Source organism: Drosophila nasuta, chromosome 3 (genome assembly GCF_023558535.2).
Source record: "Drosophila nasuta strain 15112-1781.00 chromosome 3, ASM2355853v1, whole genome shotgun sequence".
Classification (NCBI taxonomy): domain Eukaryota; kingdom Metazoa; phylum Arthropoda; class Insecta; order Diptera; family Drosophilidae; genus Drosophila; species Drosophila nasuta.
The window spans coordinates 50,343,089-50,366,852 of NC_083457.1; the positions used below are offsets into that span (position 1 = coordinate 50,343,089).

At 37.8% G+C, this 23,764-nt stretch overlaps 3 protein-coding genes across 9 annotated transcripts in view; 1 reads left to right on the forward strand and 2 right to left on the reverse strand.

Annotated features, from left to right (window-relative positions):
• The first annotated feature begins 6 nt into the window (after positions 1-6).
• On the forward strand, positions 7-1,503 carry LOC132789801 (alpha-1,3/1,6-mannosyltransferase ALG2). The gene is made up of 2 exons (XM_060798073.1): positions 7-133; positions 205-1,503. The coding sequence occupies exon 2, from the start codon at positions 211-213 to the stop codon at positions 1,474-1,476; it is 1,266 nt and encodes a 421-aa protein (XP_060654056.1). The 5' UTR covers positions 7-133; positions 205-210; the 3' UTR covers positions 1,477-1,503.
• LOC132789799 (ubiquitin carboxyl-terminal hydrolase 5) lies at positions 1,490-4,255 on the reverse strand. Its single transcript, XM_060798070.1, has 2 exons — positions 3,614-4,255; positions 1,490-3,556 (listed from the first exon to the last, which is right to left on the reverse strand). Exons 1-2 carry the CDS (start codon positions 4,113-4,115, stop codon positions 1,593-1,595), a joined length of 2,466 nt encoding a protein of 821 aa, XP_060654053.1. The 5' UTR covers positions 4,116-4,255; the 3' UTR covers positions 1,490-1,592.
• Positions 4,256-6,821: 2,566 nt separating this feature from the next.
• Positions 6,822-23,764, reverse strand: part of LOC132789798 (triple functional domain protein) — a 50,258-nt gene continuing 33,315 nt past the window's right edge. For 4 of the 7 annotated variants that reach the window (XM_060798064.1, XM_060798063.1, XM_060798062.1 and 1 more), the window contains 9 exons: positions 17,481-17,586; positions 17,061-17,336; positions 9,050-9,112; positions 8,883-8,981; positions 8,692-8,810; positions 8,521-8,631; positions 8,262-8,457; positions 7,176-7,556; positions 6,822-7,106 (listed from right to left, as the gene is read on the reverse strand). In XM_060798064.1, coding sequence (XP_060654047.1) covers positions 6,903-7,106; positions 7,176-7,556; positions 8,262-8,457; positions 8,521-8,631; positions 8,692-8,810; positions 8,883-8,981; positions 9,050-9,112; positions 17,061-17,336; positions 17,481-17,586 — 1,555 coding nt within the window. In that variant the 3' untranslated portion in view covers positions 6,822-6,902. Of the gene's footprint in view, positions 7,107-7,175; positions 7,557-8,261; positions 8,458-8,520; positions 8,632-8,691; positions 8,811-8,882; positions 8,982-9,049; positions 9,113-11,621; positions 11,845-17,060; positions 17,337-17,480; positions 17,587-17,660; positions 17,720-21,624; positions 22,143-23,764 lie in introns of those variants that run through there. The other 3 variants (XM_060798067.1, XM_060798068.1, XM_060798069.1) reach the window with 3 other exon arrangements.

A 23,764-nucleotide genomic window follows, 5' to 3' on the forward strand; every position in this document is an offset into this window, starting at 1 on the left:
AGCATATTTATCGATTGGCAAGTGTTCTAAATTTATCGTTGTTGCAGCACATAGTCAATAATCAAAATAAAAAAATTTAAATTTAGTTATTGCATATTTATGTTGCATATAATGCAAGTTGAATGACATTTAGGTAGGTAAAACTATCCCAAAAAATATCCAGGAGTTGTTGTACTTTAATATACAGTGCAAACATTTTTGCAGTTTTAAATGGTTCGAGTTTTGTTTTTGCATCCCGATCTGGGCATCGGAGGCGCCGAGCGTCTGGTCGTAGACGCTGCTTTGGCATTGAAAGAGCGTGGCCATGACGTCAGTTTTCTGACCAATCATCACGACAGCTCGCACTGCTTCAAGGAGACCGCCGATGGCACGTTTCCCGTTCAAGTGGTGGGCGATTGGCTACCACGTCAGCTGTTTGGACGCTTCTATGCTCTCTGTGCCTACATTCGTATGCTCTATGCCGCCGTCTACGCGAGCTTCTTTATGCCCCAGCGTCACGAAGTGCAGCTGGTAGTTTGTGATCTGATTTCCGTTTGCATTCCCGTTGTGCGCCTGGCGCCGCACAAACCACGCGTGCTCTTCTATTGCCACTTCCCGGATCAGTTGCTGAGCCAACGAGAAGGAGCGCTTAAGCGTCTGTATCGTGCGCCCATCAACTGGCTGGAGGAACGCACCATTGGCCTGGCCGACAAGGTGCTCGTCAACTCGAAGTTCACGCTGCGCGTCTTCCAGGATACATTCCGCCATCTGAGCACAACGCCCGATGTTTTGTATCCCTCGCTGCATACGCAATACTTTGACAAGATGAGCGCCAAGCTGGAGCAGCGTGCCGCCTTGCTGGACGATGAGCCGTTGCACGCACGTGTGCCACGCAATTCCTTCGTCTATCTGGACATCAATCGCTACGAACGCAAGAAGAATCATGCTCTGGCGCTGCAATCTTTGCGTCTCCTTGGGAACATGTTGCCTGCGCTGGACTTTAAGCGTTGCCGACTCATCATTGCAGGCGGTTACGATACACGTTGTGTGGAGAATGTGGAGCACTATGCGGAGCTGGAAGCGTTGACAGAGCAGCTGGAGCTGCAGGATAATGTGGTGCTGTTGCAATCGCCAACGGATGAGGAGAAGTGTCGTCTGCTATATGCCTCGCATTGTTTGCTTTACACGCCGGCGAACGAGCATTTCGGCATTGTGCCTCTGGAGGGCATGTATTTCTGTAAGCCAGTTGTGGCTCTCAACAGTGGCGGACCCACTGAGACTGTGGTGCACTCCTCCACAGGATTCCTATGCGAGCAACAAGAGAAGAGCTTTGGCGGCGCCATGTATCAACTGTTTCGCGATGAAGCTTTGCGGGTGAAGATGGGGGACTTGGGACACAAGCGTGTGCAGCAAAAATTCTCGTTTGAAGCATTCGCAGATCGCTTGAGTCAGATTGTGGAGGAGCTGGTGCCGACAAGCAGCAAGAAACACAAATAAATATGCAATCGAATTATTGTGGATTAATTTGTTTTACTTTATTTACGCAATATGCAGAATTTTCACAAAATTTTTGGGGGACACAGTTGGGAGATCAATTGTTGTTGTCGAACGCTTTACTCTTCGCGCATGTACAAATACAGATAGCCCAGATCCTTGGGCGGATTCTGTGACTTGGCCACCTTGGTGTCGTTGAAGATCACCCATTCTCCCTGTTTGCGTATGTGGCACACATAGTGTCCCACCTGGGCCGAGGTGCCCATGTGCGAGATGAATGCCAGCAGTTTATATTTTCCAGATCCATCGCGATAATTCGTTGTGGCTGTTGCAGCCGCAGCTGTGGGAGCTGCTGCTGCGGGCGGCGCCTCATCAATGCTGTCCGCATGTGAGAATATCCAGTCGGTGGCACGTTCCACATTGCCATCGGTGGCCTTAAGCGCTGCCACCGCCTGTCGCTCATCAAAACCCATGCTCATCAGCATAGCCAGACTCTCCGGATTGGCCACAAACTGCTGCGCTGCAGCGGCGCCATCACCAATTCGATTGTTGGGCACCTCGAAGGGATCGGAAATATCGGGATCGGCAATGTGCTCCATTAGCCAGTTGGAGGCAGCCTCGAGACTCAAGTTTTTGGTATGGAAACAAGCACGTTTGCACGCCTCCGCAGGGAATCCCATGGTCAGCAGCTCTGACATGAACGTCTCGTCGAACACAAACTTGGGCGCCTCAGTTGCAGGCTCTGGCAGCGGATCCTCGCCAGCTTGCAGTCCACCTGAAGAACGCCATACGCTCAAATCAAGCTCATCGGGCATATCAACAGAGACATCCAGTTTCTTGGGCACCCAGTCATCGCCTAGCGTAAATTTACCCAAATGAATCATGAGGAAGTCCGGCATGGTGGCCATACGTGTTGTTTTCTTGGCATTGGTCTTGCCATTGATGGCCGTCGAATAGAATTGTTCGATCAGTTCAGAGCCAAAGAAGCGTTCTAGACACGCCTGCAATGGAACCTTGTGCCGCACAATATCCCGATTAAGCAGCCGTTGTCCGCTTGCTTGGGCAGCTTGTTCACGCTCCTGATACTCGCGCACCTCGTCTAGGTTGGTGGCCTGGTCGAGGGGAATGGGCAAACGGAAGCTGTACTCCTCGTGCGTCGTGTACTTGACTTTGCGACTAGCCAAGCATTCGACTCGATCCTCGAGTTGAAACTTGAGCGAATCAGCGGGATTGAATTGATTGCGCGAATTCCGATCGAGCAGCGTCAGCAAATGCAAATAGAAATCGTTGGCATCCTGTTGTTGCTTGGTACTAAAATCCGGGTGATTCTTGCCCACAATATTCTTGAACATGGCCGGTGAAATGCCCGTCATGTGCTCCGTGTCCAGTGAATTTTCAGCAATGCTGCTGTATTTCCCCGACTGCAAACCGTTGCCCAACTTTGCCATTTGAATGTTGAAATCATTGGCCGGATCACTGGGATACTCCTTGAAATAATGCTCGGCGCCGCTGCCCACAAAGCGCTGCTGGAAATCGGGGATGGCAAAGAGCACTTGCATCACGCTGTTGATGTAGCAAGAGTTGCCCAGATTGCGCATGCCCGTGAAACCGGGACCAGCCAACGGTTGCAGTTCGCTCTCACTCTCCGTTAGAGCGGACCATTCGCCAATGCGCTGATTGATCTCCAACTCCAGTTCCACCATGGACTTCTCACTCTTTTGCATCGCGGCCATGTTGATGCCGAAATGCGACAAATGCTTTGCCAAATGCGGATCCAAGACCATGTCATCCTCGGGATACGAGAAGACATCCGATTTACCATCGGCGGTAATGGTGCCCAGCTTAACAGCAAGCGGATAACTGGTCTGACGATAGTGCTCCACGGCGTGATCATTGCCGCCGCTGCCATCGAAGAATTTGCGACCACAGAGTATGGAGCCATCGGTAAGATTGAGCCACAGATTGTTGGTGAGATCGCATTTCTCGCATTGCCAGCCGGCGGGTGGAATCTTCTTGCCATTATCCAGCTGCTGCAGATTCTCGGCATACTTGGAGGCCTGTCGCACCTCACCATCCCAAGTACCTGCAAGGAGAAGGACCAAGGATTAGTTAAGTTTCTCTAAGCAACTTCGCAACCTACCGCTCAGTGTTGCCTTCTCCAGCTTGGCTATCGCCGAGTCGGCGGCAAGAATTGCTTCCACTGCTTGGGTGACACGCATGGGCAGCTCGGGATCCGGATAGGGCAACTTCTTGTCGAGCTGCGGTGCCACGACAATGCTATACGTGTACTTGATCTCATACTTCTTAGCCATATCAGTCTCATTGTAGCCGCCTTCGACGCCAATTGCCAGACGTGTTATTTTACGCTCTGGTCCCGCTTCCTGCTCTGCCGCTTGCTCTTGCTCCGCGGCGTCCTCTTTCAGTTTGCGCTCGCGTCGAATGTGCAGAAACACATTGTTGCCGGTCTTGGCGGCATATTCGCAAACAAATGATTCGCCGAAGCCCAAGAAACTCTGCAGACAGACATAGAGGCCCGTCGGCGTCTCTGGATTGTCGTAGGAGAAGACGCATTCGTCTTTGTAGATGGGCGGATTGCCGCACGGCACGTTCACTTTTGACAAATGCTTGCGTAGCTCTTCCATGCTTACTCACTTTGATAATTATTAGAATACAGTTTTTTTTATTGTGAGAGGGGTGAAGGAAAACTTATTGAATTTGCTTGCAGCTGCTGCTGCGACGCTTTTGCATTACTCGGCAGAATTCGTAGAGAGATGCCAACTCGTTGCAAAGCACACTCATACGCAGCGCGCAGAGTTTGCCACGCTGTGGCAGCTTGTGCATGTGAGCAAGCTGCTCGCTATGACACACACAGCACACACAATTCAAAAAAGCCGTTACAGATTTGATTATTCATAATTAATTTCATCTACTTGTTTTTTGCATTTATTACTCACTTTGAAAATTTAAATTCAGATTACATGCTTGTTTGTTTTGTGGGTTACATACAATTTGTATTTCGATATATTTACGTTATATATATATATTTATGCATATGCTTTGTTGTTGTTTTTGTTGCTGTTGGTTTGCGTCGTCAATGTTGAAACTTGCTTTGCATTTTATTCGCTTACTTGGCTAAAACACAGATTAACACGTTAATTTAATGCTGTTCGCATTTGCAAAGACGTACATAAAATAATGTATACATCCCATTCATCATCGTACTATCATTATTAATAAAAATACACGCACATTTTCAAAAATTACCATCAAACCACAATTATCTAGAATTTCCATTGCCCCATTTGGTATTTGCTCGTAACAGTTTTAAAGTACAACAATAAGTTTAGTTTTTTCTTTTTAAATAAAGTACGACACATAATTTAAATCAATTATGTTACATATATTATACGACCGTACAGTACATAGATTTCTATTAAAGTTAGAGAGATATCAATATACGTTATTAAATTGTTGCATGTGTGTGTGTTTTTGTGGTGTGTGTGTGTTTAGTGCAAAAATGTAGAAAAATGTGGCCGTTAAGTTTCCCAATGTGCGTTTTTCTTTTTTGCTTCTTGCGTTCGTTAACATTTAATCATTATTTAATCATGCCGGAGGTTCATTTCACATATATGTAAAAAAATACATCAACGCTTCTTTCTCTCTTCTCGTTTCAACTCTATATTTAGCTATGCTAAATCAATTATTGTTTACATTTATGCTGATATATGTTCAAAAATGGTTTTTGCATTTTTTTGTTTGTTTTGTTTTGTTTCTCAGATAGTTACCGGTGTATCTTTTATTTTGTTGGATGCGCATTTAAAAAAGAAATCATTAAAACTAAACCTGGTGAACAACCGTTTAGTAACTTTGTCAATTGTGTGCTTTATACATTTAATCAAATCCTGGTCCGTTTTATATGTATAAATATGTTAATGTTTATAATTATTTGGTATTCTGAGAGTATATATTTTGTTGTTTTGTATGCAATTTTTGTTACTTGACCGATGTGAGAACAGCAAAACCAAACTGACTTAAACAGACCTTATCTCATATAGCGACTACTCTGTACATGCCCCTAGACTCACCTTACCTTAACTAACAAATGACGCACACCAAAGATATTTATATTTATATATGTATATGTATATGTTTGCTTAAATATGGTAAATATTTATTCCATTTCTGTGTGTTGGTGTGTGTGTGTTTGTGTATGTGTATTCGTTTGAGCGTGATAGTAAATAATAATGAATGCAAACAATTAATTACGAAAGTAAAACGAAATGCTTTTGATATCTGAGTAGGCATTATTTGTTTTATTTTTAATGCGTTATTTCAAATTATAAACTGAAAATCTCTAAACTTATTTCTTTTTTTGATTAATTTTTAAAGCTTAAATATTTTATTATTTTTAAAATATATAAAATACAAATACGCGCGCGTGTGTTTGTGTGTATATATGTTTAAATATATATATATATAGATAAATTAAAGCGAACTTAAAAATATTCCAAATGTTTGTTGTTTGTTTCACTGAATTATTACATGTACATATGTATGTGTGTATGATAATTACAGAAATCACCGCTTAAACAACTGAAATTAAATTTAGCATTTCATTATATAACTAAATTTTTGAAAATTATAACTAAATGTACTCATTAAATACTTTACTTATTACTTTAGACTTGGTTGTATGTAGTATGTATGTATGTGTGTGTAAGTGTGTGTGATTAATTATTTATGTTTCGTTTACTTTTAAGTATTCCATAAATTGCTTTTGATTGTGAGTACTTGAGTTCTTACTTTGCCGTTAATACAAAAAATGTCAATAAAATAAACTAAAGGAACAGAAGCAAAAGTATATCAATAAAACATAAAAGAGAAACTAATTTAAGAAATGCACATAATATGATTAATATTCTTGAGCATATAATACTTTTTGTATTTGACACGGAAATCAGAAACATGAAAGATTTGCAGACGGCACATACAAGTTATCAAATGTAAAGTAGATCAACGAGGCGATTAAACAAAAAGATAAAATAAATTAATTACAAGCTACATACAAATTAGGACTTGAGTATGTATGTGTGTGTGTGTTTGGGTGTGTATGAATGTGTGTGTGTGTGTGGTCGATAGTGAGCAAAACGAACAGAAACAGACGCTCAGACAAACAAGTGCGAGGCGAGTGCTCACTAGAATTTCATTTTTTTGTTTTGTTTTTTTGGTGTCTCTCTCTCTCTATCTTGGCCAAAACACCTTGCAATGTTTGTTTTATTTAAGTATTTCTATATAGAACTACCCTTGGTAATTGTAGTATATTATTATTTTTGTGTTTTTTTTTCTTCTTTTGTTTGTTTGTTTGTTTTTGGAATTCAACACACACACATTTGTTGTTTGCTTTCGCTGCTGTGTGTTGTTCAATAGTTTCAATTGTTCAATGGATTGACGAGCCGCGAAATTAATGCGCTCTGCTGCTCGAGTATCTTGTTTAACATGCCCAACCATTCGGCATAGGACTCTGCAGAGGCTGCCTGGCAGTCGATTGCTACTGTTGGCTTATTCGGGTCCGTTGATTTGATTCGAAAACTGTAATCACTTTCCTTCATTCGTTCCAGATGCATGTGGTTGAGCTGTGCACATTAATAGAAATTTATGTTATTATGGTGCACTTCATTTAACATTTTGCATTTGCATTTTACCTGTATGTGGGTGCGATACTTGTAGATCGGATCGGTGTATTGCGTCTTTGCCTTCTGGATGTCAGCAAAGATGATAATCTGTTGGAACAGAAAGACTTGCAGCTCCCGTTGCCTTTGCCCGGCATCAATCGAACATTGCAGCGTGCCCTGTAGCAGCAGATTGCCCTGTGCCGTAATCTCGCCATCGAAATCGTGGAGACCCCGCAACACGAGCGTCATATCATCGACGGTCTTGACCACAACCCGCATTTGGTTGTAGGCCTCCACCAACGAGGCCACCTCATTTTGCAGACCCGCACGTTGCGTTTCCCTCAACAGCTGCTTGATAAGCAGCTCGTATTTGGTAATGCGCTGCACTGGCTTAATGAGAAGATCGCTCAGCTGCAAGTAAAATAAGAAAAAATTGTATATGAATTTAAATAGTTTAAATAGTAATCAGAGCAAGTGAGAAAACTACAGTCAAGTGTGCTCAACTGTAAAATAGCAGTTACCCTTTGTGAATGAGAGCAAAAATAATTTTAAAATATAATATACAGCAAAAATACCAAATATACCGACGGCTAGAATTGGTATATTTACATAGTACTACATTCAAAATATACCATATAATGAAAACAAGTAAGAAAGTTACTGCCGAGTGTGCTCGTCTACGTAGTACCACTTTCAAAAAATACCATAGACGGAAGAATATACCAGATTATCAGCCAAAACAACTAAGAATCGTAGTAGGTAGACGTTTTTGCCCATACAAAAGTATTCCTTTAATAACTTTCACAATTTTTATCTGATCGCAACCAAATTTTCAGGAATCACAATTACTATTGTTATTGTATATACCAAAATTCGCAGCTCTAGCTTTAAAATTACGCTTGTTATTCGATTTGTATTGATTTGGGGTGGTGTAGCCAAAATTGGAAACCAACTTGATCTGCGTGCAAACATAACAAATGCTGTCGAAGAAAAATTATAGCTCTATCTCTTAAAGTCTCTGAGATCCAGTGTTTCATACGGACGGACGGACAGACAGACAGACGGACATGGACTGACAGACGAATTAGATTTACTTGGTATTTAAGTGTAACTCACCTTCATGCGATCTTTTTCTCCGAGTTTGTTGCATATTTTTTCAAAGTAATCATAATGCTCATTGACTATATACTCGGACAGTATCTTATTGCTGCAGAAATAGTAGTACATGTTGAACTTTTTGCTGGAGTTCTCGATCAGCGGCCCCAAATCCGCCGGTGTCCGTTGGCAGTGGCGCAAAGCTCGCAGGAATTTACTAAGAAAAGAGAGGAGCAACATTAGTTATTTGATATGTGTACAGAGATGAAATGTGACTCACTCTCTGTGCCACTCGTAGATCTCTGTGATGTTATTAAAGACCAGATCCATTTTGCCGCCCTGAAGATCGACTGGCCTGGGTATCTCCTTGTTGTGTATCTCCTTCATATAACTATTGAGAGAATATATCATTATTATATATTAAGTTATTATGCTATTGTGGATGACTTACCCATTGACTATCACCTCCAGATCTTTCACGTATTTATCTTCCGTTGAGACCAGCTCGTGCAGCACCATTTGGCGTTGCTTTAAAGCGGCAGCTTGGCTATCGCTATTGCCGGTGTTGTTCTGAAAGATGAAGGAGAACTCTTTTAAGTTGCTATTCGAATGCAGTTTTTAGTTTGCATTACTCTCACTTACCCTGTCATCGTCATGAGAGCGTCCATTGGTTGCAGCGCTTTCGGCAGCCTCTTCAGCTGTAACAGCGCCATCGACACGGCTATTCGACTCGTGTTGTTCCTGTGTAACAACATAAAAGTAGTTTATTAGCTTCTTGAAAGTTACTCTCTCTGAGTGTGTGTACTTACCCTGCTCATTCTGACAATTTGTTCAATTTCCGATAGTTTGCCGTCTATTTTACCAGTGCTGGTCTGCAAAGGACATACAAATAAAACAATGGTTAATGCTCAAAATGGGATAATGCAAAACTTGCAACAACTGTGCAAGTAAAACTTTTGCCAATGACCGCAAAACTCAAGCGTCCTTTTATCCTTTCAAAGTGCAACCTGATTATAAGTACTTGTATTATGTGGATGTGTGTCTATATGGCGAACTAATTGAAAAACTTTCCCCAGCACAGCCCAGCGAGAGAACAACGAGCAACTGGCCCTGGCTACTGAATGGAATGGAATTCACCATATAATATTTGCAATGCTAGCAACAGCAGCAACAGAATTTAGAACTCACAGCGAGTACATCTACTTGCTTTATAAACATATAAACGGCAGGTGTTTATATTAGGGCTGGGTGAAGAGTTTTGCGAGCGACTAAATGTGTGAAATTGAAATAGTTAAAGCAAACATGCAGAACATAATTCAATTATTGTTAGATCACACTGGCTAATGTATCAAAATGCCGCTAAAATTGCTGCAATAAATGAGTTTTGTTTGGGTAATCAAATTTGGTTATGATTGCAATTTGTTTATGTTCTTAAACAGATTCAGAAACTAGTCCAACACTGTTTAAAATACAATTCAGTTAAAGCAGTAAAAGTTATAAAACAAAATTCAACTGTAATCACATCCAAATTTTAATAAAATCAATTTATAATTCATTTAGCTGTATATTAAAAGTTTGGTGTGATTACACTTAATTTTGTTCTCTAACTTTCAACCAAAAGTGATTAAATTAATCTTTTAATTATTATTATTTGTTGATGGCCACTATATCGGGTCGATATTACAAAAATTAGTTCTGATTGTTGCTTATTTTGGTTCTCCAACATCTGAAGCTAGTCCAAAACTTTTGGTGTAGTAAAAGGCTCTTAAAATATTTTTTAATAATGAGTTTTGTTGGGTAAAAAATTTGTTTTGATTGCTGCCTATTTCAGTACTCTGAAATTAGCTCTGAAACTTGAGTTCAAAAGTGTTAAAAATAAAATTTGGGTAAGGCATTCAATTATTATTATATGACCACGACTAATGTAACAGAATGCCGCTAAATATATGATAAAAATTTGTTTATTTGAGTAATCAAAATTAGTTATGGTTACAGTTTAGTTTTGTTCTCTAACTTTCGAAAGTTTCGTCTAAGAGTGTTAAAATAAAAGCAGTTAAAGCGGTATTCTATTATTTTTGTAGGTTGAGTTGCGTAGTAAAATTTAGTTATATTTGCTCATTTGTTTTCTGAAACCAAATACAAAGGTGTTTAAATAAAATAATAATAATAAACTAATTATTATTATACGATCAAAGTTAATACCACAAAAAGTCTGAAGAATTATTACTAAAAGTTAATTTAGTTATGAGCTTGTTTTTGTTCTTTAACAACTGCAACTTTTGACTAAAAATCATTAAAATGAATTAATGTTCAAGCAAATATATAAATTTCCAAAGTTTCATTAAAGTCAACATAATAGGGTACCGCTAAAATAGCCGTTGAGCTAAGTGTTAGAATTGAGAATTCGCATCTGATTACTAAATCAATGTTTTCAGGTCTCTCTTACATCAGAGATCAGCTGATGAATCCGCATTTGGCTGAAATTTGTTGCTATTAAGTTACAGCACCAAAATGCTTTTATTAATTGCTTTGATATTTATTGTATTAATGCCGCTTGCAATGCAACCCTGATGTGGGAGTAAATTGCGAATACGCGCTATGAAATTGCGCTGGCATTATTATTGTTTTCGTTTTCGTCTTTCGTCTTTTATTGTGCACACTTTTTTCTCGCACATTTTATACACTAGCTGAGAGCCGAGGAGCATTATAAATTTTCCATGTGCTATGCTAGAAAGTATTGGAAAATCGCTTCATATATCAAACTGAACTGATTAATCACAAGGTCTGCCTTATCTTTGTTTTGATAATACAAATAAATAAAGCCGAAAAGGAAATGAAAGCGTATTACAGCTTCGTCGTTCACTTGTTTTTTGATATGCTTTGTTTGAAATTCCATCAAAATGAGTATTTTATTTTTCACAATTGATTAATTCAAGCTATGTATGTGTATAAAAACAATCTCTGGCGAAACAAACACAAAAAAAGATATATAATTGAATCACTGGCATATTTTTAAGGGGAAGCTAATTAATCGCCGTACTTAGCCTTTGCTTTCTCGCACAAAACACACAACAAACTTGCGAGATTTATAAAAGAAAGAAATTAAATGTAGTTAGTTTAGACGGTTTGCAAACTGCAGATAAAATTGTGTAACCAGTGGCAACAAATGCCCCTTCGTCTTTCCCCCCGCGTTTGGCTTCCAATTCTCATTGTATTCATTTCACTTGACTTTTCAGGCTTTTCTGTGTGTACTTTGCGATAAGATTTGGCCGACGAGTCACACAGCGCCTTTATTTTTGTGTCATCGAATTCACATTTTTATTATTTCGATATAATATTCATATTTAGTTTAAATTTGCTCACATTTCTTGCAAAACTTACAAATAGACGTAGAAAGCAACTCATGGCACGTGTTTGATTGAAATTCTTGTCAACGCACTGTTTATTTTTTTTTTTTTTGTTTAACCAAACTCAAATTTGGATAATTGTCCATAGAATAATTTTAATTTTGTTCCGTTGTTGCTGTTGTTTCGCGCTTTATAAGGATCTTGGTGCGACGACGACGACGTCGCATTTTGATAATGCCAAATGCCAGACACGACACTGAAGCTCGACGACTGAGCTCTGAGCCGCCAACTAACTGACTGACTGACTGAATGGTGACCTGTCAGGGCTGCCAATAGTTGGTTTATTTTCCGTTCCGTATTTTACATACACACACACACACATACACATAGAAGACGCTGAGAAGTATACACTCAGCCGTAGAGCAATCAAAGAAACTCTCAATCAACGCGTCGCCAACGAATTCGACGTCGCCACTTGTGGACAAGCATTAAAATAATTGAGAGAAACCCAAGATAGAGAGAGTGTGAGAATGGCAAAACCACACACACACACAGAGAGTGAGTGTGAGAGGAGAGTCGAAAACAAAATAAAAGCGCGACTGTGTTCTGGGGTAGTGTATAAATTCATGAAATCATAAATTAATTCGCCTTTCGCAATATCAACAACAAAAGATACGAAGAAGAAAAGAGAGCATACTATACGAAATTTGTGTGAGAAACAAATGACACTGAATGTCGTTGGATCAACTAATAAATACCCTAGAGAGCACTAGAAACAGCTAGATAAAAACAATTGCAAATGAGCTTGCAAATCCATATCAAGGTATTTTTCGAGAGGGTTTAAAATAAAGCAAGAAATCTGCAAATGGGTGTGCTCGACTGTGAGATACCCGCTATCGTACCTAAATTTCAATAAAAACAAAACAGTGCGGTTTTATTCCTAAAATATACTACAACAATATACCGAAAGAATAGTAAAATACCGAAAGATAAATTAGGTATGTTGACACTTGCCTGAAGGGTAACAAAAATGCAGATTTATTTTTAAAATATACCAAAAAATACTAAAATATACCGAATACTATATTTGGTATATCTATACTTATTTTATTTGTATCGGATATAATTGAATGTGTCATTAGAAATACTAAAATACCGAAGGGTATATTTGGTATATCGACCCTTATGCGTTTCTTCTTATTAAAATATACCAAGTAGATATTACAACAATTTCTAAAATATACCAAAGACTATATTTGGTATATCGATACTTATTTTATGCATATGAATGCGTCTTTAGGGTATTTATGCTTTATCGTCAACATTTTTGAGTTGCTTTATTTATTTTGACATATTTATGTTATTTTCCAGTACTGAGATAAACTGGAAATTTGCAATTCTTGTTTTCTATGTTACACAAGCCACAATATTAAAAAAAAATGATATCACGCATTTAATTTATTTATTTAATTGGATAATCGGCTTGCACCTAGTTTTATTGTTTTTCTGTGTGGTTCTCTACTGATATCAGCGCAGTTGGGCATTGAATTTAGCATTGCTAATGAAGTGGGGGGAAATGCGTTGCCTCGAAATCGCAATGACGTCTTCACTTTAAGTGGTGCGACATTTAATTAGGTTCCCAAGGCGTTGGCGTTAGCGTTTGTGTTGGTAAATTGCAGAAGTTGGAGTTGGCTGAAGAAGGAGAAGGAGAAGGAGGAGGATTCGCTGCTGCCTCAAGGCAACTTGCAACCGGACGGGCTGATGTCAGCGCGCAACAGCAACAATGGCTGAACTATTAACATTTAATGGCTATGCAAATATACGAATACAACAACAGGTAAAAAAGTAACTAAACAAAGGCGAAGGCATTAACGGCCTGGAAACCCAATTGGCAAGTGTTCCAAAAAAAAACAAAAAAAAAGAGTTAAGAGCAACACAGTCACATAATAATAAAACATATAAATGTAGACACCTAACTGGGTTAGCTAAAAAGTTCACGCCCAGATAAACAAACATATTGCAAAAAAAAAACAGGAACAAAAGAAATACAAAAAATAAAAATTTGTAAAAAAAAGTGAACAACAAAAAACTGTTGACAAGGCGATGAGCAAAAGTTTTTACAAGGCGACGTGAATTTACATTAAATTCACTAATAAGCCATAAAATAGAAACAACAACAATGAAAAGTAGAAAAGACGAACAGAAAAAAAAAACGAAATATATTCGAGCGACAGACGACATTAAATTTATTGATGGAAACGGTGGAAACGGCGACCGACAAAGTGGCGACACAATTCGCATTGGCGTCACACACACACATACGCACACCAGCACACACACACACACCAACACGCACAACAGTCAATGGCATGTTGTTAATGGCATCTAAAGACAATATGGCAGCATTTAGAAAATCGCTAAGAGAACGTTCAAGAGCTGTAGCGAAAATCCGTAATGGAAATTGAAATGAAAATTGTCATTGATTTCACCGACTTCAACAAGTGGCTAAAAATAGTCTTGCCTTGCCTTGCCTTGCATTTAATTAGTTATTAGCTTCTGAATGTGTGTGTAATTGTAGACATTAAAACAGCTGTACTCACAGTCGTCTCGAGAGTTGATTGATTTATGTGCACACAGGCGAATTTAGTTTAGTTAAAGTTCCACTTAAGCAACTATGACAAATCCTTCCGGTAAATAAAGTACGCTAGAGCGTAAAGTACAATTGTACGGCATTCATGTGGACCTCCCACTCAGAGCATAGCACAGCACATTCTATATTCTGTATCTAAATCCAGCATCCATTTCTACCACAAAAGTATTTTGCCAGCTAATTTGACTGCGCAAAATTTATGCGTCGTTTATTGTGTGTGGGGCGCTTTAGTTGTTGCCATCTTGTTGTTGTTATTGTTGTTGTTGTTGCTTTCGAGGGGGGCGTCAAGAATTCTAGGTAGCTTCTGACTGTCTGTCTGTAAGTCTGTCGGACAGTTCCGTTCACTCGGACTCGGACCCGGACCCGGGTGTCCAGTCTGCCGTCTCTTTTTGGCTCATTCATTTCGCTGCGTGTGTAAACAAAATAAAGTGGCGCATTTATAACAAAGGTGGCTGCCCCAAGACACGCCTCCCCCCACTGCAGCCCTCGCTTGTGGAACGTGGAATACACTTTACATACACACATATATACTATATATACTTTTTGTGGGCTGCTGCTGTTGCTGCTTCTGTGGCGATCTGCTATATTTGCTATGCTTTCTAATTGAGCAAAGCGGCAAACTCGTGCTCGGATTGCTTAAGCGCAATCTTTCAATGACGTGAATTTTTCTCTCAATGCCAACGGCAACTGTTTTGATTTGTATATACGCACGTGTATGCGTATGTGTGGGTGTGGAGGAGGAGGAACAGAGAAAACACACACACACACACACACACATTAGAAAAGTTGCGTATTAAACAAACAAACAAAAACAGGCCAAAACAAACAAAGTGCAGTCGAAGGGGCCGCAAAAGAAAAACTATGCTACATACTAAACCCAAGAGCTTCCAACAGCATGAAATCAAATCAGATGATGGGCGAGAAAACACTTCGTTTATCCTAAGTAATCGCAGCAGCAGCTAAAACATCACACACAACGCAGAATATAAAACTATATTCCAACTCAACTGCTGTCAATGCAAAGAATCTATGGCTACAAATGTCTCTTCAGTGACAGCTACTTCTGGTTGAGGATCACAGATCATTTTGTTATTTTTAATGACAAATGTTTCTCTTTAAACATTTCCTACTGGTTGGAAAACATATTTGAGAAGTGTACAATGTAAAATGCTTAAGCATTTGCAATTTGAATTAAAGAATTACTTAAAAATTTAAGAACAACTTTCCAATTTCAGTATTAATTTCTATTATTACTTTTTAAATAACCTTTCCATTACACTTGGAGTCTTTCATTATAAATTCTAACTCAGATCGTTATTTTTAATGACAAATGTTTCTCATTAAACATTTTATACTGTTTGGAAAACATATTTGAGAAGAATAATAATACTTCGTATGGTATTAAGCATTTGCAGTTTGAATTAAAGAATTACTTTGAAATTAAAGAATTACTTTCAAATTGCAGCTTTAGTTTCCATTATCATATTTTATATAAGCTTGAATTAAAGAATTACTCGCCAATTGCAGATATAATTTCTATTATTTTATTGAAAAATAATAGAAATGAGCTTAAATTATATTGAAACTTTTAATACAACTTTTCCATCACAAAAGCAATATTTAATTCTAAGTTCTAACGCGGATCGTTTTGTGTTTCTCATTAAACATTTTCTACTGGTTGAAAAACATATTTAAGCAGAATAATAATACTTAATATGGTGTTAAGCATTTGCAGTTTGAATTAACGAATCTTAAGTTATATTAAAACTTTTTATATAACTTTTCCATCACAAGTGAAGCTATTAATTTTATTTTCTAACGCAGATCGTTTTGTTTCTCTAATGGCAACAAATGGTAGCAAAGTTGTTGTGGTAACTAAACATTTTTTATATCCACAAAAACAAATTTAGGAACTAAATAAAACTTCTTATAAACCTAAGCAGCTGCAGTTGGATATTAAGAAGAAATACTTTCCAATTGCAGCTTTAGTTTATATTATTATTTTAAACACATCGCTTAAAGCAGTAATCACTTTTTAAATAAATTTTTCATCACAAGTCTACAAATTTGTATTCTAACTCCACAAAATTTGTTTCTAATGGCGACAAATCGTGTTAAATTTATTTCCTTCTAAGCATATCCTTTTGTTTTAGAAGAAATTGAAGACACTGCAGTTCATAATATAAAATAACATACCAAACTATTGCAGTCCTAGTTTTTATTATTACACTGAACAAAAGGTTTACAAAATTTTAACACTTTTTACTTTTTTAAGAGAAATGCAAACGTGTTGTTTTTACTGTTGAATATTTCATACTGATTGAAACGAAAAAAAATATTTTACAATTGCAGCCTCAGTTCCAATTATTTAAGTGAACAAAAGATCGATAAAAATAGTATTTATTATATATTATATGTTTATTTATATATTATATTATATTTCCTTTATAACTCCTGACTAACAATACGAACATTTCGTAATGATTCAAAAGAAATGAAATATTTTGCAATGGCAATTATATTTGCTATTATTATTCTGCACATTAAATATAGAATCTTCTTTTTTAACTTCTGACTAACTATTTGTGCATGACAAATGCAATTCACAGCTCAGATGTCGTCAAAGCTTATTACTCAACACCTAACAATGGCTTTGACTAACATGCACTCAAAATAAACACACTTTCATGTGCTGTAAAAGTATTATATATAAATGATTTGCGGTCAATGGCAAAAGTAAATATGGGCCAAGTCTTTGGCAAAATATGCTACAACGAATTGTGTGTGTGGTGCCAAATGTAAACACACAGTGAGGAAACTTACCAAATTGGCTGAGCTCTCCTTGAGATCCTTGGGAAATGCGGGCGGTCCATTGGCAATCAAATGTGGCTCTTGTATGGGCTTCATCGGTGGCGGCAGCTCCAAGCCAGCCTCCTCATCGGGCTCATAGTCATGTTGCTGCTGCTGTGCTGTTGTGCTCGTTACATTGGGGAATTGCGGTGGCATTTGGCCAACACTGCCGCTGGTGCTTGCACCGCTGCCAGGTGTCGCTGTGCCCGCCGTTTGTTCCGCCAGCTCCTCGGCATGTTTCTGTGGTAGCTATAGACAGACACAGAAGTGATATATGCATAAGTATATATGTATATAAATATTGTGTCTATACGGCAAGTATTTTGTTGTTTGTTATAAATATAAATAAATGCTCATAAAACACAAAAATACAAAAAGAAAAGAAAAACTTACTCTCAGATTCTTCTCCGAGGGTTTCTTCAAGAGCGATTTGTCGTTCGGTAATTTCTCACCCTTGCTCTGCGACAGTTTACGCAGTTGTGGCGGCAACCATTTGCGCCTGTAAATATATTAAAATTCAAAATCATAAATTATAAAATTTAATGTTGTAATGATTATAGATTAATGCTATACATAAATATGCGTATTGATGCGGCACTATGCACGATTTCATCCATTTGCTTGAACACTCTCTCTTCTCTCTCTCTTTCTGACGCCAGCCAAACACGTCGTATACGCAATTAAAACAGACCCTAAAAACGCGCTGGCAAATTGGCTGTCCAGCTGCGTGGCCGACATGAGACTGTCGCCATTGGCACAGCATATCAGCAGCCACTTGGGTTGAACTGCTCCGACTTTGCCCGCCTGCTGCTCATTGTCGCCGCCGTCGTCGCTGTTTTTGCTTGCACAGTGAGGCCAAGTTCATGGCACACAAAAATAATAATAATGAAATGAAAATGAAAAGAAAAGCGACATCATGAGCGTATTCATTGCCATCGCGAGCGCATTTATTGTGTTCCTCAATTTTATTTGCGCTATCAAAAAAATGCTCTTTTTCTGACCAAAGAAAATTGCTTTTAACTTGATTTTGTTTTTTTAGTATAATTTTTTCTTCTTCTTCTTGTTTTATATATTTTTGAAACGCAAGAACTCAATTTTCATTTGGCGTTTTTATGCGATGAAAAGTTTTTACAGGCTTTGCGCGGGGCCATAAAGCCCCCGATTTTGATTAATTTCAAGCTGGCAAGTTTATGGGTCACTTTCCAATTTTTTATGCACAAGGAATTTAAATGAAAGCCATTTATCAACGGGGAAAAGTTTGCTTTGCATAAAGAGCGGGTTAAAGCAAGAAGGATTTTTCCTGCAAATGCAGCAAATGAATTTATTAAAAAAAAGCAACTATTTTCTATTTAAAAGTTGAGCTATTTTTATACTTTCTAGGAAATGCTTTCCACACTTTTCTACAACTATTTTAAGTGACTTGAATGCGCTCGAAGTGAAACCACATTTATTTGCATTGTTTAGCAAATGTGGTCAACATCTTTTGTGCTGTAATCGAGCGCACATTTTGTGGTTTTTAATTGGAAAAAACAATTTCACTTTCAGCTTTTTGTTGAGGGGTGAACCGCAACCGCATTCGACGCACAAACTTGCTGAACTCCTCCTTTGACCTGACTTCAATTAAAATGGCAATAGTTCAGGGTGAAAAAAGGTCGCAAGCAAAAAAGGTTCAACTTTAATGAGACTCTGGTTGTGTGTTTTCCCTCAAGGATAATCAATAAGAAGCTGTGCTTAATCCCTTAATGTAAAATAATATTTTTCTTTTGCACACACAATTAATTAGCAAATTCGTTGCATGAAAACTTGAAACGTTGGTGCATACATTTCGACGCCTGCGAAAACTGAAAAGCCATCAGCTGAATGAATTTGTAAAGCTGGCGTTGTGAAAAGCGCAGCCCACACACCGCCGCCGCCGTCCCTTGACTGGGCGTAACATAATTCAAAGTAAAAATAAACATTGACATAGACAACAGTGCTACAGAGAGAGAGATAGCGAAAGGTGGGCGGCTTTAGGGGGGTGGGAGTGTCCTTTTGGTTCCTGGAAATAGTATTTAATTTATTACGTGCTCGTTCACGTTCAAAATTCATTTCGCTGATGTAATGTTTTAGGCAAATAAGCAACGCTTAATAGACACACACACACACACATTGAGAGAGACATTCACTCATGTGTGGGTGTATTAATGAGGTCGCCTCAAAGTATGCAACAAAGGCTGCCACAATTTGCCACATTCGCTTTCTGCGTCTGTGTGTGTTTTGTGTGTGCACACTTGCAAATAAGTACCATGTCCATTTAGTTCATTGGACTTGGCTGCTCTCTCTCTGCTGATTCACTCTTATTCCCCGAACACTTCTCCTACCACATACTTCTTCTACTCCTTCGCTTCCTGTCAATGTCCTGGACAAACAGAAACTGTGCGCGCTTATTGACAGAGCGCTTGAGACCGAGGGACCCAGCAGAAGGCCTGTCTCTATATATTCCTTTGTCTTCTATTCGTTCTGACAAATAATCTATATTCATGGTCAGTGCTCGAGCGGTTTTTGCTCAATAACTAGAACAATAAAAAAACGCACACACAAAAGAAAGAGAAATGGCCACAAGTGGGATTGGCAAACAAAACTGCCCAATTAGTGTGCAAATATTGAAAGTATTTTGTAATTTATGTTCCCAACTAGGACGACCGAGCGAAACCGTCTTGTTAATTATAATTAACAAACAATTTCGCAATGTCTTCTCATCAATGTGGCAGCAGCTTAACATACACATATATTTCTGATAAGATTAGCCCGAATTGATTTTCAGCGGAAATTGTAATTACTGATGTTGAGCAATTGAAGAAATCAGAGTATTAACATTAGTCACTTTAGTTGTTGAAAATTGAAAACAACGAGTTTCAAACATTTTACGACCACAGTGCGTATGATTAATGCGGATCAAAATACGCCAACGCCAACAACGCGACGTCTTCAGAGGCTTATCGCTCATTACGAAGTACCCGGCCGCTGACTAATGAGTGCAACAAATGCAATAATAATAATAACAAAAATAAAGAACCTCCTCCCACAGTTTGTTTTGATTACATTTCAAGCGCAATAGCAACGACAAATGCCGCATTGCAAACAGGTTTTGCGTTTCAAATTGCGGGGAAATACGAGAGAACGAAGCCGGTTTTGCTAGCGGGAAATAAAACTGTTTGCCAGCTTAATTAGACGGAAGAATACCCCCGGCGAATTCCCCCAGTTTGAAAAGCAATTTGCATTGTGAGTGCAAATGATTTGATAGCGCACGCTAAACTGTTAGCAGACTTTAAATTATTATAAATATTACACATTTAATACCGCATTTCTGGGAAATAAACAAAGTTGTAGCCACACTCTTGACTACGAGATAATCTAAAACCAAATTGCTTTGCAATTGTTTGCTTTTCTTAGTTTTTATACCCCCTATCTATAGGGAAGAAGCGTGTTATAACTTTGTTCCGGTAGGAAGTGTGTGTAAAACGCAGAAGGTTGCATTTCCGACCCCATAAAGTATATACTATATATTCTTGATCAGCGTCAACAGTCAAGAACACATACATCTCGGAGATTATAAGAGAAAGAGCTAAAGTTTATCATTCTCATAGATCTTAGAGATCATAATAGATAAAGTTTTCATTTTTCTTTGACAGCACTTATTATATTAATATACCATATATATATTTCGGTATATTTTGATTTTTATGGAATATTAATTTGGTATGTTTTGATATTTGTGAGTATTAATTGTTAAATTAATTTGGTAAGTTTCGGAATGTTTCAGTCTTTTGTGGGAATAAAAATTGGACAAGTTTCGGTATATTTTAGTATTTAAGATATAACAATTTGACACTATTCGGTATATTGCAGTATTTTTCAGTATATCAACGTAGTATATTTGAACGAGATTATACTATGCTTCAGTTGTAGTATTTTTCGGTATAACATTTTGGAATTTATCAGTATATTTTGTAGTATTTTGTAGGTATATTATTAATACTAGTAGTATAGTATTTATTTAGTGGTATTTAAACGATAATATATCACTATTTTGCTTTCATTAACAATAGATAGCAGTTATTTCACAATCGAGCACACTCGAATGTAAGTTTATGACTTGTTTTGGTTTTTTCATTTTCCCTCATTGATACCAACAACCAGTTGTACATTTATTTTAAGCAAAACGTGCCTAACAACAAGTCTAATCATAGACTGCAATATACACATATAGTCAGCAAGCTGTATATTAATGATAAGCCAAAGGTCAAGCTGTAGCTTCGACACTTAGTCAGTCCGAAAATATTGAAGCTGCTATCAGCAATTTAGGAGTGGCATAAATCCATTTTGCTGGACAATGCACATCATCTAATTGAACGTGCGACTCGTCGCACACTTTGGATTACACTTTCGGCAGCACAAACAAAGACTGAGCATTGTGTACAATTGTGGGGGGGAGGGGGAAAATAATGTATGTACATCATTAGAGAATCTCTCGCTCTGTGTGTGTGTAAAGATTTACCAAGTTTTGACGCGTTCATCGCTTGGCGTATTTGGTGCCTCTTCGGGTTGGCAACAGAAGCAGGCGAAACCTTCTGTTTGACGATGATGATGGTGATGTTGATGCTCAACATACATCGATTGGGTTTTGCCACCATGACGTCCGCCATGGCCATTGGAAACAACGTTGTCGATGCCACTTATGTTGAGTGATATGGACTTGATCAGCTGCGGCTGTTGCGATTGTTTTTTTAACGCGATGTGTTGTCGCCGAGTGGCGTTTCATTTGATTCACATTCATAATTGTGTTGTTGTTATCACTACTGCCATGATTATCGTTGTCGACGAATTCGTCATTGTTGTTGTTGTTATTACTGTTGTTGCAACCGAAATGCACACCGTTTTGGGTTTGATGGTTGTTATCTAGCACGCTATTGTTATTGTCACACATGACTGATAAGAACACAACACACGCACGCACAATTCACACACAAAAACTGCTTTAGCAGCTAAGTTTTTTTTTTTTTGTTGTTTCGCTAAGACGTTCGCTTTAACGAACCCACGCTGCGTATACGTAACGTCGCGTTCCGGCGTTTGACAATCAACTAAAGCAACGGCTACGACTCCGACTGCAAATGAGCGAATGTTTTGCCACTGACTGAACTGTTCTACGCGGCGCTCAACAGGCTTTCGCTTTCTGGAGAAACCACAACAACAACAACAACAACAGCAGAAAACAGCTCAAACTCAAAAAGGCAGCGGCCACACCTCTTCCCCTTACCCTTTCCCTTCTCTCTCTCTGTTCTTGTCGCCTTCTTCGACAGTTTTTGTTTGTATTTGTTGTTCCAAAGAGTACAAACAAAACACAAAGAGTAACTAAGTGTAAATAAAATGCCAACAACTGTGAGCAACAGTTGAGCGAATTGAGCGCCTCTGAAATAACACAAAACCCCCAACAAGAACAACAAAAGCAGAGCGCAAAGAATAATTCTTACTACGTTTTTGTTTTTGCTTTTTTTTTTTTTTATGAGCATTTCCAGTTGTTGCTTTGAGTTGTCGTTTTTCATATTGTTATTGTTGTTGCATTCAGTGTTTCGGTGTAATAGGTTTATATCTTTATGGCTCGCGCCCCGAGTTGTCCGACACGCGATTATAGCCCCAAGGCAAAATGTTAGTGCTACTCCCTTAAATTATCAACGAAATGCTAATGAACTTCAATTAAATTGCTGCCAACTATTGACGAGTGAAAAAAATAATACAGACTATAATTAAATTATATTCAAATAAAATAAATAAAGGCACCTTAAGCTGGCATTAAAATCAAATATTTATGAATGCAACAAAAATATGTAAAAGTGATATTAAAAATAAATTTCGCATAACTCAACTTAATTAAATATTGAATAGGTATAATTGCAATAAAATCATTATTTTTTTTAAATTGCAATATTTTCTTTAGTAAAATTGTTGAAATTGAATTTCAGTAAATTTGTCTAGCAAATTTATAAAAAAAAATCTTTGAATACAGGGTTAAACGTATGATTAAAAAGTAAAACACAATTCACACTTTAATTAAATTATATTGAAATGAAATAAAAGCAGTTTAAACTATCATTGAAATTAAATATTTATGAATGCAATCAAAATGTGTACTTAAAATAAATTTCACATATCTCAATGTAATTTAATATTGAAGAGATGATTGCTGTGAAAATATTTTTATAAATATCTCAATGGACTCAATTAGTATAGGGATTTTTTTTGTATGTTTACTGCTACTTTTTTTTTTCTGCAAATATTTTTAAATTCATTTAAAAGAATTGCATTCATTAAACATCAATAAATTTGTCTAACAATTAAGTAGGTATTTTGTTTTATTTAACTTTGGTAAATCACCAAATTAAACCTTTAAACAAACCATTAATTTATACCTGTCATATCTATAAGCTGTCAGTGAAATTATAGTATTTGTGCTCATTAATTAATCCTCTGTAAAGCACTCAAATACTTTTAAAGCTTAACAGCATTGTTTAATTAAAACATTTTATTTTGTTGCTGCGCAACAGTCATTGCTTTTTTTGAGAACCCTTCAAAGAAGATTTTAAATATCATGGGATGGTATTTTCCATTTTCTGTGATGTGCAGAAAAAAAAGTGACGCAT

Excerpts from the sequence above, each read along its gene's own strand:
- LOC132789801 (XM_060798073.1), top strand. The coding sequence starts at position 211 with ATGGTTCGAGTTTTGTTTTTGCATCCCGATCTGGGCATCGGAGGCGCC.
- LOC132789799 (XM_060798070.1), bottom strand. The coding sequence starts at position 4,115 with ATGGAAGAGCTACGCAAGCATTTGTCAAAAGTGAACGTGCCGTGCGGC. Across the intron at positions 3,557-3,613 it reads GGAGAAGGCAACACTGAGCG|GTACTTGGGATGGTGAGGTG; the intron begins GTAGGTTGCGAA and ends TTCTCCTTGCAG.